Genomic DNA, 16,871 nt, shown 5'->3' with positions numbered 1-16,871 from the left:
GCCTTTGCTAAAGGACTAACAGTTTAAGCAATGCAGCCCTATATGCTGTCAGAGTCAACCTAAACCTAGAATGGTTTGAGTTAACTTGGATATTTTATAAAAAGTACTACATTTACACACTATTAATCAAACTAATATGTAAGATGTAATATGCTAATGGCACAGGGTTTTAAAAAAGTACATTTAAAACGAAAAATTTATACTAAATAGTTTCTAATAACAACTTGGTTCTTTCATTACAGGGCCACCATTATGCAGGACCCTCAGCCCAAGTGTTCCGCAGCAAATTGCTCGGTTAGCTTTTTGCCAGTGGGTACGGCCCATTCCACCTGTCATAAGCATAGTCCTTGCAAAAAACGAGACAGATTTGCTTGGTCACCAGATACGTGCGAAATTAGCAGTGTGCTCTTGGCAGCAAGTTTTAAGGACGCGACAGCTCGTTTCAAGCTGTCATGATGGGTCTTAGGGTTTTCAGCAAGGGGGAGATTATATCTTTCCGGCAGCAAATATTTAACCCCTTCTCACAAGATCTATATTTGGGCCAAAACTCAGCAACATAAGTCTCCAATGCCTCCCAGGAAAACCCTGCGGAGGAAATAGAGGAAGTTCCTCTTGGAGGTGATTATCTTATAAGTGAAGTTGATATTGCTACCCAGAAGGATCAGGGACACTATCTTCAGCTAACCGTGGGAGAAACTTTCCTGAAGGAATTCAATCCCCCATGCAGCTCTCAGATGCTGATCAGGATCCTTCCCCCAAAAGGGATACAAGGATTCAATTAACCGCAACTGAAATTACTACATTTTCGGATGGGTATAGCAACTCACCCAGGACCTCTCCCCCCTTGGTAACAGGCAGTCACAGTTCAGCTGTGGACGCTCAGTCAGATTACGCAAGCTCCCTCAAAAGGGATGCACAGTTTGCAGCATTTGATCAGTTCTGTAAGGAAACTATGAGTAGGCCTAATATCAAAGGTGCCCTTGCCACAGAACGGCAATACATAATGGACATACTGCATGATTCCGAAAAGGAAATTAAAGAAATTAAGTCAGTGGTGTTCACTCCAAAGTGTAAAAGTACTGCATCCTGCAATCGAAAAGGGAGAGTGGAAACAAACTGACCCAACAAGATCCAAGGTTAGAATTCCAACTGGAGCCAACAAAACAGCCAGTTCGGACTATAAAGCTTCAGGTCAAAACATAACATCCCCTGATGATACTGATAATCCCTGGCAAGATGCTTCAATGTGTATTTTCTCTCTTAATGGTAAGTATCTAAAAAATGAGGGAAAAACCATGATCGAAGTTGTGTATGTGGAGTTTAGAGACAGGGCAGCATTCCCTTATACAGAATGGCGCCTGATACCACCCTTACCAGACATGGAGAAACCTCAAAAGGAAACGGTTCTCTTATGTGGGAATACAGCATTAAAAGCTATAGATGACGCCCTTTACCAGGTCAACGGTAGGTGCATCTATACTCCCATTATGAATAAATCCCAACATGCTCACCAGGTACCCCCAGCCTTCTGTCCCTTCACCTTTAAAATAATTAACCATGTGAAGGCAAACTTCCAGAATTATGTAGTAACTAAAACCTTTCGCCACAGTTCTCCCGGTTTCGAAAAATTCCTCCAAGGAGTGGGCAACACTTCAACTCGCTTTTGAAAGGAAAAAGCTCCCCTCCGGTGTTGCTACTTAGCAGTTTGGGATCCCTATGAGAAGAATCTCAGATGAGACAGCTTCGCCAGAATTCCGTGCTAGGACTTTTCTCCTTAGTATCTTAACCTCTTCCACCTTGCTAGAAGTTGCTGTAAAGTCACCACATCGGCGCCAGCGTAGTGTTTCGGCAGCGCCATTAATTAAGTCTCCGCTGAGCATGTTTTCTTTGGTGACTTCCCATTTTCTACACACTCAATTAGTCACGCCTAAAACGTGCCAGGTCACGCATTTTTAACCATTTTTACTTTGTACGTATTTATACAAATGTCACACATTGTGTATCATATGTTTCTTCATTCACAGGCATCAAGACTGTATCCATATTGAAGATCTGTATGTTTTGTATTGTAAATTGTACTCGTTCACTGTATATTATTGTTTATTGTTTCGACCTCAGGTCACAGTCAATTCCATTGTCTTTCGCGGACCGGCGCCAGTCGGCCGCTATATAAACTGCCTGGATCTGTAATAAAGTAGCAGTAACTTTTACCTGCTCGTTTCTTTGACACCTCTTACAGTGGTGACCCCCGGAGTATCCCGGAGCCATTAACGGACCGACACAGCGACTTAGTCTTGGCTCCAGGATTCCTCCAAAACGCTCTTAGCGGCCTAAACACGCGCTGTGACCAGCGTTTGAGCGTGCTGACTCGCCGGCGCACTCCCACCAGCGCCACTAGCGAAACCACACGCGCACGCAAAGTGCATAATGACGCAAGTACCCCACCCAGTAATAGATCAAAGGAGCGAGCATGGACGCGGGTATCCCCTCCTTCATGCAGTTAAACGCGGACCTCGCGGACTCGGAGGTTTACCTACCTCCCATCACACCAAGCGCTCCGCATTGAGGCCCTCCCACCTCCACACCCACACCAGCGCCCCAAACACACGATGGCTGGGCAACACAATCGCGGGCCGCCTCACTGTAAAGCTGCCGCCTTTTATGCAGGGGAACCCATCGATGTGGCTACGCAGAGTGGAGAGCCACTTCAGAGTGGCGGACCTGACGGACGAAATCTTACAGGCCGACACAGTGCTCAACGCCTTCCGGAGGACGTGTACAGAAAACTCATCCCGCTGGGTACCAAACACACACCCTCACATACAGCGCCACAAAAAAGTTCCTCCTCGGCTTGCTCCTGCCCATCGCCGAAGCGGGCCGCCTGCTATCAACCTTGCCATAAACCCACGCCACGACCTCAACTCAAGAGACGCTTGAGCATGGTCGTGATCTCCTGTCACTACCAGACTTGATGGCACAAAGAAGCGACAGGAGATAAGCTTCAGACGGGAAATCTACCTTCGCCAACTCCTCCCGGAGGTACGCAACCAAATCGCCACCCCTACACCATGCCTATTTAGGACCTCAGAGGCGGCGCAACATCTTACAAACTCCGCCAAGGCTAAAACCGCCACACAGTCGGTCAGCTCCGTCCAGCCAGAAGAGGACGTGAGAGCAGTCCGTCAACGCCATCGCCAACAGACGCCCACCGAACCACAGCAGGTGGAGGTCCCCGCAGCTTCTGCCGCTACCACAAGTGGTTCGGAAAGGACGCCCAAAACTGCCTGCCGCCTCTGCCTCGCTCACCCGCTCAAAAACGGGGTGGCGGCGCCAGCAGGACAAACCGCCATGGCAACTGAAGAACCCAGGGGCTCAAAAACAGTAGTTTTTACGTCCGCGACACCGCCTCCGCAGGATGATGCTGGTCGACAGGGGCCTTTAAATCGATCTTCCCGCATCCAGAGAGGACCGCAACCAGACACCAGACCCAGCCGCCTTCCTGACGGGCCGCCAACGGAACCCCATCCTCTCCTACGCACCAGGCCCCTGTCGATCTCCATCCTTGGCCAGAGTTACCCTGGGACTTCATCGTCGCGGGACGAAACCCCACTCCTGGGGGCCGATTTTCTGGCGCACTTCGCCTGCTAGTCGATGTGACGCCAGTAAGCGCCCCTCGATACCGACTCCCGCCGGTCTCTCCCGTTAACAGCGGGACCCAGACCCACCATCAGCGCCGCCGCCCCACCAATATGCACACCTACTGTCGGAGTTCCCTGAGGTAGCCAAGCCCGAGCTTCGCCAAGTCCCCAGGACCCCAGCCAAGCACGGCATATACCACCATATAACAACTAAAGGGCCCCGACACTTGCGGTTCAAGACTCTTCCCCTCAGCGCCTTCAGGAGGCGAAAAAGCATTCATGGAGATGGAGCGGATGGGAATCTGCAGGAAAGCCTCCAGTCCATGGGCCTCCTCCACATGGTGCAGAAACCGGATGGCTCCTGGAGACCTTGCGCGACTACAGGCGGCTCAACATTGCAACGGAGCCCGACCACTACCCTCTACCCAACATGCAAGACCTCACGGCCTCCTTTCACGGGCCAAAATATTCACTAAATTGAACCTTCTTAAATCTTATTTCCAGGTACCTGTTGCACCAGAGGACATACCAAAGACAGCTATCATCACGCCTCTTCGGGTCCTATGTGTTCGCCTTCTCCACTTTCGGGCTGAGGAACGCCGGGGCGACCTTCCAGCAGCTCATGGACAGCATCCTGGGGGACCTAAAGTTCTGCGTCTGCTACGTCGACGACATCCTCATATTTTCCAGGTCTCACAGCGAACACCAAAGACACATCAGGGCAGTCCTGCAGCGCCTCCAAGAGAACGGCCTGCCGTCCGCTTTGTCAAGTGCACCTTTGGCATCCAGAAAGCAGAGTTCCTGGTCACGAGGTGTTCCCCGACAGGCGTCCGCCCTTACATCGAAAGTGGCAGCCGTAGCCAGGTTCCCGACCCCACCTCCGTCAAGGCCGCCCAGGAGTTCTCGGGATGGTAAGCTTACAGGCGGTTCATCCTCGGGATCGCGCACACCACGCCCCGACGGAAGTCCTAAAGGCCAACCAAGTCCCTGTCTTGGGGACCCAGCCAGCAGCAGGCCTTTTCCTGACGAAGGCCGCCCTCGCCAAGGCAACCGCCTTGGCACACCAGGATCCCAAGGCCCCCCTCCAGCTGACGACAGATGCCAGTAATGTCGCCAGCAGTGCTGTCCTGGAGCAAATCATCAACGGCGCCCCAGCCCATCGCTTTCTTCAGCAAGAAGTTCAATCCCGCAGAGACCCGCTACAGCACCTTCGACAGGGAACTCTGCGTGATGTACCGCGCAGTTCGGCACTTCAAGTTCCTCCTGGAGGGACGCCTTCACAATCTTCACAGACCATCAGCCACTGGTTCACGCCACGAAGCAGGGGGACGCATGGTCTTCCAGACAGCAGCGCCACCTCTCAGCCATAGCCAAATTTACCTGTTCCGGCAGGTACCTCCCCGGCAAGAAAAATCCCGTGGCAGATGCCCTCTCCAGAGTCGAGCTGAACTCAGTGCAGCTTGTGTAGATTACCAGGACCTCGCCAGAGAACAGGCCGCTGACCCAGAAACCCCAGCATACTGCACCGCTTATCACATCCTCAAGTGGTGGACGTGACCTCGCCCCAAAGGCCCAAGCCTGCCCTGCGACATCAGCACAGGTCAGCCCTGCCCTTTGGTTCCAGCCTCACGCCAGATATTCAACATAATTCACGGACTCACACCCTCCAGCAGGACCACGCCAAACTGCTCTCAAAAGTTCATCTGGCACGGGTGCAAAAGGACGCCACGCCCTGGGCAAAACAATGCCTGCAGTGCCAGACCAGCAAGGTGGGTCGTCACACGCAGTCGGGGTAGGCGAAGTTCCCGCAGCCAGAGCGCCGCTCGCCACATCCATATCGACGTCGCCGGGCCCTTCCCCATCAGGCAGATCCAGATACCTCCTGACGGTGGTAGACCGGTCGACGAGGTGGCCCGGCCACACCCATGCAAGAAGCCACCGCCAGCGCCGCGCGCCAAGGCCCTGCTCTCCAGTTGGGTTAGCTGCTTCGGCGCCCCGGATCACATCACAACCGACAGGGCCCCGCCTTCCTCTCCGAGTTGTGGTCCGCCCTGGCTCAACTGCTGGGAACCACGCATCACACCACCACGGCGCACAACCCAGCGGCCAACAGCCTGGTCGAACGCTTCCACAGGTCCCTGAAGTCATCCTCATGGCCTGCTGCACCACCGGGACTGAAAACATCAGCTGCCGTGGGTCCTCCTCGGGTTGAGAACCGCCCCCAGAGCCGACGGCACCCGCCTGCAGCCGAACAGACCTACGGAACCCTCGGGGTACCGGAGAGCTCGACAGATGAACGCCATGCCCCATCACTGCAGAGGCTCCGCGACGTACCAGCAAGTTCACCCCTTGCAGGCGCCAGACATCGACAAATCAACCACCTTCATGCCGCCACAGCTGTCATCCGCCACCCACGTCTTCGTCAGAGTCGACGCCGTCCGTCCACCACTAACCAAGGCCTACAGGGGACCCTTCCGGCGTGCTGGAGCGGAACAGCAAGCGCCCGGCTGGCACTCCCTGGGAAAGACGACTGGGTTTCAATAGACCGCTTAAAGCCCGCCTTCCTGTCGGAGAGCACCAACAGCGCCGTGGCACCCCTTCCGCCCAACCGCACTCCAGCACGCCCTCACCCCCGCAGACGCCGGGCGCGCGGCCGCCCCAGGAAGGGACCGCCCGGCCAGCAGCCTCACAGGCGGGAGACCCTCCATTATCTTCAAGGAGCCGCGGCACCCTTCAGCGCCCCAGCAGATATAATGATTAGTCAGACGCGCCCCATGTCTTGGGGGGGAGTATTTGTAAAGTCACCACATCGGCGCCAGCGTAGTGTTTCGGCGGCGCCATTAATTAAGTCTCCGCTGAGCATGTTTTCTTTGGTGACTTCCCATTTTCTACACACTCAATTAGTCACGCCTAAAACGTGCCAGGTCACGCATTTTTAACCATTTTTACTTTGTACGTATTTATACAAATGTCACACATTGTGTATCATATGTTTCTTCATTCACAGGCATCAAGACTGTATCCATATTGAAGATCTGTATGTTTTGTATTGTAAATTGTACTCATTCACTGTATATTATTGTTTATTGTTTCGACCTCAGGTCACAGTCAATTCCATTGTCTTTCGCGGACCGCCAGTCGGCCGCTATATAAACTGCCTGGATCTGTAATAAAGTAGCAGTAACTTTTACATGCTCGTTTCTTTGACACCTCTTACATTGCCACCAAAAGGATTCCAGGGCACTTTTTGCTGTAGTGGCTAAAAAGGCTTATGAGAACCCTATGGGAAGCACTGACTTTTTAGACTGGCGCTTAAAGGCGCGAATGGAAACATTGGAGAACTCCAACAAGTCACTTCCTAATATAAATGCTTTATTAAGGCGGGATTCCACCGGGGCAACACAGGCAACATGTAGCATGCGACCTGACTGGCTTTCAACAAGTATGTTACATGTGGCTTTCATCCTGGAGACATGTTGCCTGCGGCAAGGCAACATCGTTGTTGCTTGTAGCATGCTATGTTGACTGTTGAATACCACAAAACCTTTTCAACCAATTCAACAAAAACCAAGCCAGTTGTCATCATGATGTCTCGGCGGACGGTCGCTGCTGCTCCATATCTAGTGTTGCGCAGTGCTCTTAAAAACTAAAATGAAGCACCGATGGTGGAAGAGAGAACTATTTATGGGCGGTAGCATTGCTCAAAATGAGTTTTTTGAAAAGTTACTGTCTGATGACCAATCCCTGTTCAACAACTTCTCAGGGATGAGTTTGGAGGATTTTAATTACCTTCTCGATAAAGTCTGTCGCTGAATCAGGAAGAGCGACACTAATTATATATATTATATTATATATATATATATATATATATATATATATATATATATATATATATATATATATATATATATAAATATAAAGCACCTACTATGGAACAGTCTTCATAATCCCTACAAAGCTAAATATAATCTTATTTTGAAAATAAATAACGCTTTATATAAAGTATTTTAATAATGCCAACTTTTGTGGTAACCCAGACTAAAATGAAAAGTATATTTAAACCTTAGCTTTTGTTTTTCAACTTATTTTCGAGGGTGTTTTACTTGTTAATAATAATTATACCTTACCCCAGCACATAGGCTACTGCTTGCTCAGCTTGAGATGAATAGCCAGGCCTTGGGCTGTCCATGTCCAGGAGGAACAGAAGCAGGTCTTAGGCAAACCACTTGCTTCTCTTGATGGGAGAAGATCCAGATTTTTGTGGGGGTTAGGCATCTGTGCTCGCGGTGAAAAGCAGTACGCAAATTCTTGATCTTCTTCACCATCGCCACGTCACAATTAAATTTCTCCGCTAATCCCCGCAGTGCGTCTAGTTTAGCCTGATTATTCTTGTATTCTTGCAAGCGTATACAGGTATCCCACAGAACTGCCAGTTTTCTATACTCTTCTATAAATTCTTCGGTTTCTTCTTGCGACCAAGTCATCTTGTTGCTTTCAAGATGGAATCCTTCCCGCGACTGGTGGGAAGACGTTCAACACTAGGCAACAGGCTAAATCATGTGGCATGCGTCAGGATATACGGCAACATGATTGCCACCTGTCGCATGCTACATGTTGCCTTCTGTTGAATTGGTTGAAACACACTTAGCCTATGCGACAATGTAGCATGCCACATGTTGCCAAAATGCTGCCCCGGTGGAATCCCGCCTTTACAGTCTAACCCCTTTTGCAGGGACCTGTTTGAGGAGTCTATTGTAACTCAAGTCAACGAGCAAGCACGACAACAAAATTGTACAGAGTACGCTCTTCTGGGAAAAGGAGAATTCAGGAAACAAAAAAACCGAAATTTCCCTTTACCCAATTCAAAAAAGGCTCGCTTTGATCAAAAATCACATAAGCCTGCAGTCACCGCCAAAACTTTTCCTCATAAACAGGTAGGTAGTCAGAAGGGACAACCCCCTTCAAAAGGACAGCAACCCAACAGCCACATCAGCAAGGTCATCCTTTTCATAAAGTCCAAAAAACGACAGCGACTGCCAAAAATAGGAGTTTCCTACGCCAAAACTTTTTTTTTTTTTTTTTTTTTTTTTGGTGGGGGCCCAGAAAATGTGCTATTCACACCCGCCTGATAATTACAGTCAGTTTAATTGCAGCCACTCCACTGATACGATATCTATTCTTAATAAGTACAAGAATTAATGTAAAATCAATGTAGAACTTAAAGAAGAAATTGTTACATGACTTCCGAAGTTGACAGTTGCAGCATAATTGTGAAATTCCTGGTGTTTGAGTTTTACAGCTGCATATACAAAGCCTAATGTACAGTACAAGAAATTCCACCAGCTGCCACTTTGTGTAAATGTCTATTAAGTACAGGAAGTGTTTCAACAAAAAGGATCAAATTGCAATCTACATTGTTTGAAATATTAAATTATTTTTGCTCTACTGATTTAGTACTTGATTAAAATAAGCTTGCTTTGTATAAACAACAAAATTGTGTGGGCATAGTCCAGTTGGTCTCCACCCAATCTCCTAATCCCTATCACACCTTACCAAACTTACAAGGCTGTCTAAATCCAAACCCTCCAAGTGAGGGCAGTCTAGTCCTCTTTGGCAAATCAAGCTAATTTATACATGTAACAGACATGGCAAATAAAGCTAATTTACACATGTAACAGACAGTGAATGCGATTTCACTGTTAAATTATATTGATAGTGTATCAAAATCTGTAATCTTGATTATGTGATGAACATTTATGTTCTTAAAATTAACAGATAAAGCGAAAACTCATTTTGCCATGACCCACTAAGTGTTCACTTAAATAAGATTAATGTGAAATTTGCGGTGTTGCATTTGTGCCCCAGTTTCTTGAACAAACAAAACCTAAACATTTTAACAAATTACTGTAGAAATTGGTTCATTTGGAGTTTACAGTGATCTTACCTGGAATGCGAAGAGAGTAAGGGCCAAGACGATCACCAGAGTGACAACAATCGCCACAGCCACAGCAGTCGTACTGAAGGTGGCAGCAGCAGTACCAAGCAGGTAAGCCTCACACAAGGTGAAAATAAAAAGTGCTATGTAGTTATGGGGGAACTTTCGCCGAATATCTCCACAGCATCCGAGGACAATGACCATGGCAAAGGTTAATCCAAACGCTGCCCAGAAGAGTGCTGGGGTTCTGGAAGTGAATTCTTTGACTACGTCAACAAAGGTAAAGATGGCAACAATTCCAAAAGTGATGAGCAGCTGAACGAAGAGAATCCCATAGACCTTCCTGAATGGACAAGGATAAGAAAGGGAACAAATTAGATTCTTTTCACTAAACTGAGATTGCTTATAAGTGAAATAAATGTTTCGAGAAAAAATTAATTCATAGTGGTTTACCACGAGATTTTAGATGTTATATTACTTTTGCTAAATATTTTTAAGAGATAATTCGGCAGATGATTTTCCTTTAAAAATTAGTCTTCACAAAACATTCAAGATGTATTTTTAGTAAAATGACCAGGAGTATTTCAATGCAAACACTGAATTCTCTAGGAGAGTGCGGTTTAATCATTGTTGCTGGGTGAATTTGCATTATGGACCAGTTCTTCACCATTAAACTCTTTTTTAAAGGCTTCCGTGCTTCGGATTTAGTCCTAAATTCCTTGTGTTTATTCACCCTAAATGGGATGAGACTGAGCCAAGTAAGGCAGCAATTACACCTTGTAAACCGCCAATATTGATCTAAATATATACCTCAATATTATACAGCTTCATTTTTGCTCTGTAGGCCTGCACATAAATCTCATGAGCAACACATGCCTATGATGCCTGTAGAATGTGCTCGTCACTCACCCCTCCTTCTCAGGCACTTGTCCTTCTAGGTCCCCATCAATCTTGGTTCTGTTAGCCCAGCACTTCTCAAGGCTTCCCCTTCTTCATCCTCCCGAAACTTCCGAGTGATGAAAGTTATGATTTCTTAATAATTACCTGACATATAATTATATATATATAATATATATGCACACAAGCCTCTCAAAAATGGCAATTCATATCTCTTTCCTTTAAATTTCTCCCCGTGTGAAAAATTCGAAACACTTATTTACAGCAACTTGACTTAAAAAAAAAACACTTAACAATTGCCTCCTATTATAGGCACTTTCTATCCGTTTCACAACTTCTGCAGAGCTATTAGCTACAGTTTGAAACTTTTCACCCTCTTGATCCTTAATCTTAATCTTTTATCAGTACTCCCCTTAGGAGGGTAGTGCCGTCAGTGCATCTCATGCAGCGCACTGTAGGCATTACTTAAGGTTCTTTGCAGCGCCCTTTCGGCCCCTAGCTGCAACCCCTTTTATTCCTCTTTCTGTACCTCGGTTCATATTCTCTTTCTTCCATCTTACTTTCCACCCTCTCCTAACGATTGTTTCATAGTGCAGCTGTGAAGTTTTCCTCCTGTTACACCTTCAAAACCTTTTGATTATCAATTTTCATTTCAGCGCTGAATGACCTCATAGGTTCTCGCCCTTGGCCTTGGGCCAAAATTCTATACTCCATTCCATTTATCAGTACTGTACCTCGAATCTTAAAATTTGCTTTCTAATAGTTGGTTTGCCTTCAGGACTATCAGATTCTTAAGACTAGCCCTTTAGAAATAAATACATTGCTTACAGCCAAGACAATATAGCAAATGTATATGCGTTCAGACTTATTCAAACTGAATTCAGTGCTGCTCTTGACTTGGTTAGACATAAACTTCTTTTATATGTTATACATCACAACTATTTTTTGACTGAAGTGACATTTAGCTGTGAACACTTTTTGAAATTATCGTACATCAACCAATCCTTTTCTCTTATTTATTCCTTGTAGATCAAAACATAAGAAAGAACTTTTCTGGATATTTGTAGCTCTTCTAGTTAGGGCATCGTTCACCTTGACGATCACTCACGCAATGGCCTCCTGATTTTGGATAGGACTGCTAACTATTCTTTACTTTCTCTCCCCTCTTTCTTTACACAGTGAAACGTTAACAACAAGTTGTTTCAAAGAACAGATTTAACTAAAAACCATGACTTCAAATCTCACCTGATGAATCCCAGTCGGATTGCCTTTTCCGAAAAGGCCGCCCCATCATCAAACATGCTTTCTGGATCACTCATTTTGTCAAAACCTGCAATATACAGAAGCATTAGCAAACACTTAAGATAAGTTGGACAGAGGATTTAAGCAAATATTTTTAGTAAAACTAAGTCAGACCTACTAAGGAGAAAATATATATGAGTAGAACTATCAAGGGGAGAAAATATATACAGTGGTGCACTGCAGGCATTATTAGAGGTTATTTGCAGCGTCCCTTTGCCCGCTAGCTGCTCCCACTTCTTTAGCCTTTTGCTTCACCTCAGTTCCACTCTCTACAATATTTCTGTCCAACCTCTTCAGTTCTCATGCGCTGAATGGTTGACAGTGCTCCAGTGCGTGACTTTAGAATAGAATTTTCATAAATCAGATTCATAAAGTATAAACAACTAATTTTGGAAAACGGTATTCTAAGTATACAATTCTGTTAAAAGTCTAATGTTAGAACAACGGGTTTGCAGCATACGAGAGTTAGGTACCAGAAGGTGGGAATATACTGTATGGAAGCAGATAATTTGGTACAACTCGAAGTCAAGCCAAACAAGGAGACAATATGCAAACAGACAGTTTTGGTTAAAACTGCAAAATTTTAAGTTAATTTGCACTTTTCCTAGATACACAAACCTGAAGTATTTTATACGGATGGACCTTGGGTGAAAGCTTGTTATTAAATCTTTGTAACAAGGTAATTAGTTAACTGACACTGGGCAGAGAAACAACTTACTCAACAAATAGCATCACTTTTTCATAGGCAACAAGGACAAATGCAGGGTTGGTTCAACATGGGGTTTTGATAAAGGACTTCAGGTTTGTTTATCTAGGGGAAAAAATGCAAATTATCTTAAAAATTTTTAATTTGTTCCAAAGAGAAAACAAACCATCTTTTGTAGACAGGAGCTATTGCCCGGAGATCAGGACTGGTGAGCTCTCCCAACTGGAAAGTCAGCTAATGGTGACATACATGAGCAAGGGAAGAATGACTCCTATAACCACCTCACAGCACCTTACCATATGTGATACTGAGAATGACAGAGCCGTGCCAGAATATGGCTTTGTGTAACCTTACGTCAGGAAACTAGAACTTGGATTTGCCATGTGGGACAAGAAAACTGTCTTGGAAATTAACATACTCTTATTGTGGAATTCTAGGTTAGCATGCTCTACAGACCACCAACAGTGTTAAAAGAGGGACGGAGGAAGTCACAAAAGTAAGAGACTGGGAGCTTTTATGTACCTACCTGTAACCTACATCTGGCCAGACCAGCAAGAATGTGGCCATAGGCTGCTGGGTAGAAGAGGTGAGAAAGAATACCAGTCAAATTTCTTTCAACTGCTCTGTGACCACTATGTGAATTAGGGGAGATGCTTCTCTATCCTGACAGAGTTCAGGCAGTTACACATGTTGAGCAGTCACTACTAATCCGAACATAGTCAAGGACTAGTAGATGACTTCCCCATGGTAGAAAGACATTAAGGGGATTTAAAGATGACAAACATCTAGCCTTAGTACCTGAGACAACGGGAAGCTCTTTCGGAACACTAGGGACTACGACTGACGTATAGTTGTCCTCTTGCGAAGGGTCTAGTATACCTGCTCAATGACCTCCTGACACCAGAACCTCCATCTTGTGCTTGCTGGTACTAAAAAACAGTTGTTGACATTCACATTAAATTCAGAGTCCTGCACAGGAAAGCATCACATCTAATCTTGATCCTGAGCTGCTAAGTGGTACAGTCTCGAAGGGATAGGATTGGAAAAACACTCATATCTCTAGTTAGAGACTAACAGGATCTGAATTTTTGCCAATAATAAAAGAGAACAAGTGGGATCCACATCTCTCTGAGTGCCATACTAAGTAGGAGAGACCATGCAATTCGTCTACTCTTTGCCGATACTTAGACATGCAAGAAAAGTCTTCTACATTAGTATAGTCTCGCAACTGAGTGAGAATACGAAGTCTGAGAATCACATCTTACTCTGGGGAACTGAGGCCACAGGGCAGGCAAGACAGTTCAAAATTCCCTAAGTTCAGTGAACATCTACTGACACAGAGAAGTTCAAGCCCTTGAGCTGGAAGACTTAAGAAAAGGACTGTCTTGGTGTGGGCAGACAAGAAATTCTGTGATCAGCTGAAAAGTGGTTCCTACTTGAGAGATAACCCTCTGATGCCACCATTCTATAAAAAAAATTGGGTAGATCTCTCAGTGCCTTAATAAGAAGGCTCAGTAGATCAAGATACAACTCAACTAGGAGCCATCAAGGTTATTGGAGATTGAGCGACCAGCATGCAGTTGATTGCCTCATGGACCAGGCAGAATGACAGATAAGCAAACAAGGTTGTTTGCAGGTCTCTCCCAATGCAGCCCAGGGGTCCAGCACTGATGAGCAGGACAGCGGAAGTTTCCTTTTTAACATTGTGACAAACAGGACGAGCAACGGGATGCCTTAAACCCCTGACAGATTTTTAACTGTGGGGTGTAGGGACCATTTCATTGCTACAACTTGTTGATAGCAACTGAGCTGATCAGCTAATACATTCCCACAGCCCAGGATGCATGTAGCTGACATTTCAATAGTGTGGCAAACCATCCATTCATCCCCCTACTTTGCCAACCTGTAGTATGAGAGGGATACCATCTCAACTCCTCTTCCCTGTTGTGAGCTTGCCTTGTGTCACAAGGATGACACTGGAACTCTACTACTTCCACTGGGATGGTGTCTACCCATTCCTTTCTCCTTTCTGCTCGGAATGACTAGCTCCCTCCTTGGCCAGTACTGTTGTCTGTGTAATGTTGTCTCTTTGTGCAAGACTGTCCATCATCCCCTGTCCTCTAAACAAGTTTGTGAGTCAAACATTGTTCATTATAAGAATCCCACATTCATTGTTAGCTGCTGTGAGCGAGGGCAACGTCATGCTTTCAACAGATCATTATGATGTATATTTTCTGATACTCATCCATCAGGACTCTTAGAGTACCTCGACTTCAGTGACAGAAGAGTCTATCAGTTCAAAGTGCTTTGATCTGGACTGTCTTCTCCCCACAAGTGTTCATGCAAGTCTTCACAATGGTGTAGGTTTGGGCCTAAGAATTTGTGCGAGTCTTCACAATGGTGTAGGTTTGGGCCAAAGCATTTGTTCGAGTCTTCACAATGGTGTAGGTTTGGGCCCAGCATTTATGCGAGTCTTCATGATGGTGTAGGTTTGGGCCCAAGCATTTGCGCGAGTCTTCAAGATGGTGAAGGATTGACCAGTCCGCTTCAATCGACGACTGGCTGATCACAGGGTCCTCCAAGCTGCAATTGATCCTGGACTGGGATTGATTTCTCTCCTATTGTTTAGACCTGAGGACCATGATAAATAGGGAGAAGTCCACCCTTTTTCGTAAACAGACGAGGTACCTGGGTATGCTGATAGTTACAGAAACAGAGTCCATAATTATATATATATATATATATATATATATATATATATATATATATATATATATATATATATATATTCATTAAATACAAGTGTACATGTGGCATCTGCTACCTTAAACCAATGTTCCTCCAGTCACTCCTTACTCTCCTGGTTGAGGGTGAAAACAAAAATTGCGTCTACATTATCCTATTTATTCACTTGTATGTTGACAGTTGTTTCAGTCTTAACTTTTGATTACAATCATGGTTTCTGCTAAATATACAATGACTCTACACTCCAATATATAGTAGAGTACAGCAAGAATGATTCAAGATTAAAAACAAGAATTCGAAAACTGAAACCCTGCAAATCAGAGAAAGTGAAAATTAAAAATACACACCACTTGAGACTGATATTCGACGTCCTTCATGATGATGATTCACATGACAGAGCCTCAAGTGGGAGACCTGAGAGCCTCACAACGAAACCTCCTCTAGCTGAATGGAAGGGAGAACGAGTGACAAAATGGTGGAGACTAGATCCCTGAACAATTTAACACAACCCTTTTAATCTCCCTACGTCTAGGACCTTGATAAAATGGTCCATAGTAGAAATTAGGCTATTTTAACGCGTCTTCTGGCTACCACTAATTCATGGCTTGCCCTCTGAGCATTGTACGTCATTTTAGATAGATAACCACGGACGTAAAGCCCCATAAATGTCGCCTACCAAACTTTATAGCGGTGCTGTGATTTATGGCGTTGAATTACTGGATTTTATGACTTGTAGTAATTTTTTCTTTCTTCCTCATTTTGCACTCGTGTTTACATTATTGCATGACAGTTTTCTCCTTAACTAGAAGGGTCAATAGGGCTGTTACAACAATCAAAGTTTGGAATGCCCTTTTCCTTACCTCAAACAGCAAAAATCACGAAAAACTTGTTTGACACTAATGAGATGTACTCCAAGCTGCTTTTTACAGTCGACTGATGTTAGTCGCCATTCGATAAAAACGGTCGTTGAGACCTTCAGATAAGATCTGGCATTTCCGATAAGTTAGTGAGAACAAAGGAAACTCGACCGTGGCGCAGTACACAAGAATGGATCAGTCACTAATCGCAACGTTTACCAAAGCCGCAGTATGGAGTCATCGCAAACTAGCAATAAAAGTAGAGAAACTGAGATTAAATCTAGTCTGTTCGAAGCATTTTAAGGAATATGACTCTCCGAACACTTTATTGTCTAACATTTAAGATTGGATTTGTGTATAAACTGCCAGTAGTGATAAAGACCTCAATTACCTTAGTATCTTATCTGCAGTTGATTGAAGCTAGACTAACATACCTCGATAAGTTGCATTTCCCGAATAATATATATTCACAAAAAAGCAAGAGTCATCGAGAGAGAGAGAGAGAGAGAGAGAGAGAGAGAGAGAGAGAGAGAGTACTTTGTATCATTATTAGGAAAGAAAGAAAGACATCAACATATGACGGCTTGTTGAAAATACAAGATCTGGATTATGCCAAGACAGAATGAAACCCACAATGAGTATCAATAATAATTTTAAATTGTTAAGGATAAAGGAATACTAAGCCTCTCTCTCTCTCTCTCTCTCTCTCTCTCTCTCTCTCTCTCTCTCTCTCTCTCTCTCTCTCTCTCTCTCTGCTACATGAACTCAATATTTCTGCACCCATTTTGCCG

The 16,871-nt window shown here is 45.2% G+C and overlaps 1 protein-coding gene across 3 annotated transcripts in view; it reads right to left on the bottom strand.

The window, feature by feature from the left end:
- Positions 1 to 16,871, bottom strand: part of LOC136845986 (protein lifeguard 1-like) — a 35,568-nt gene that overhangs the window by 3,886 nt on the left and 14,811 nt on the right. The window contains exons 1-4 of one of the 3 annotated variants that reach the window (XM_067116556.1): positions 16,084 to 16,123; positions 15,571 to 15,667; positions 11,716 to 11,800; positions 9,583 to 9,916 (exon numbers count right to left, since the gene is read on the bottom strand). In XM_067116556.1, coding sequence (XP_066972657.1) covers positions 9,583 to 9,916; positions 11,716 to 11,789 — 408 coding nt within the window. In that variant the 5' untranslated portion in view covers positions 11,790 to 11,800; positions 15,571 to 15,667; positions 16,084 to 16,123. Of the gene's footprint in view, positions 1 to 9,582; positions 9,917 to 11,715; positions 11,801 to 15,570; positions 15,668 to 16,083; positions 16,222 to 16,871 lie in introns of those variants that run through there. The other 2 variants (XM_067116555.1, XM_067116557.1) reach the window with 2 other exon arrangements.

This window comes from Macrobrachium rosenbergii, chromosome 14, assembly GCF_040412425.1.
Source record: "Macrobrachium rosenbergii isolate ZJJX-2024 chromosome 14, ASM4041242v1, whole genome shotgun sequence".
Taxonomy (NCBI): Eukaryota; Metazoa; Arthropoda; class Malacostraca; order Decapoda; family Palaemonidae; genus Macrobrachium; species Macrobrachium rosenbergii.
The sequence above is the reverse complement of the archived record's forward strand: the minus strand, read 5'-3'. Positions and strand labels throughout refer to the sequence as shown.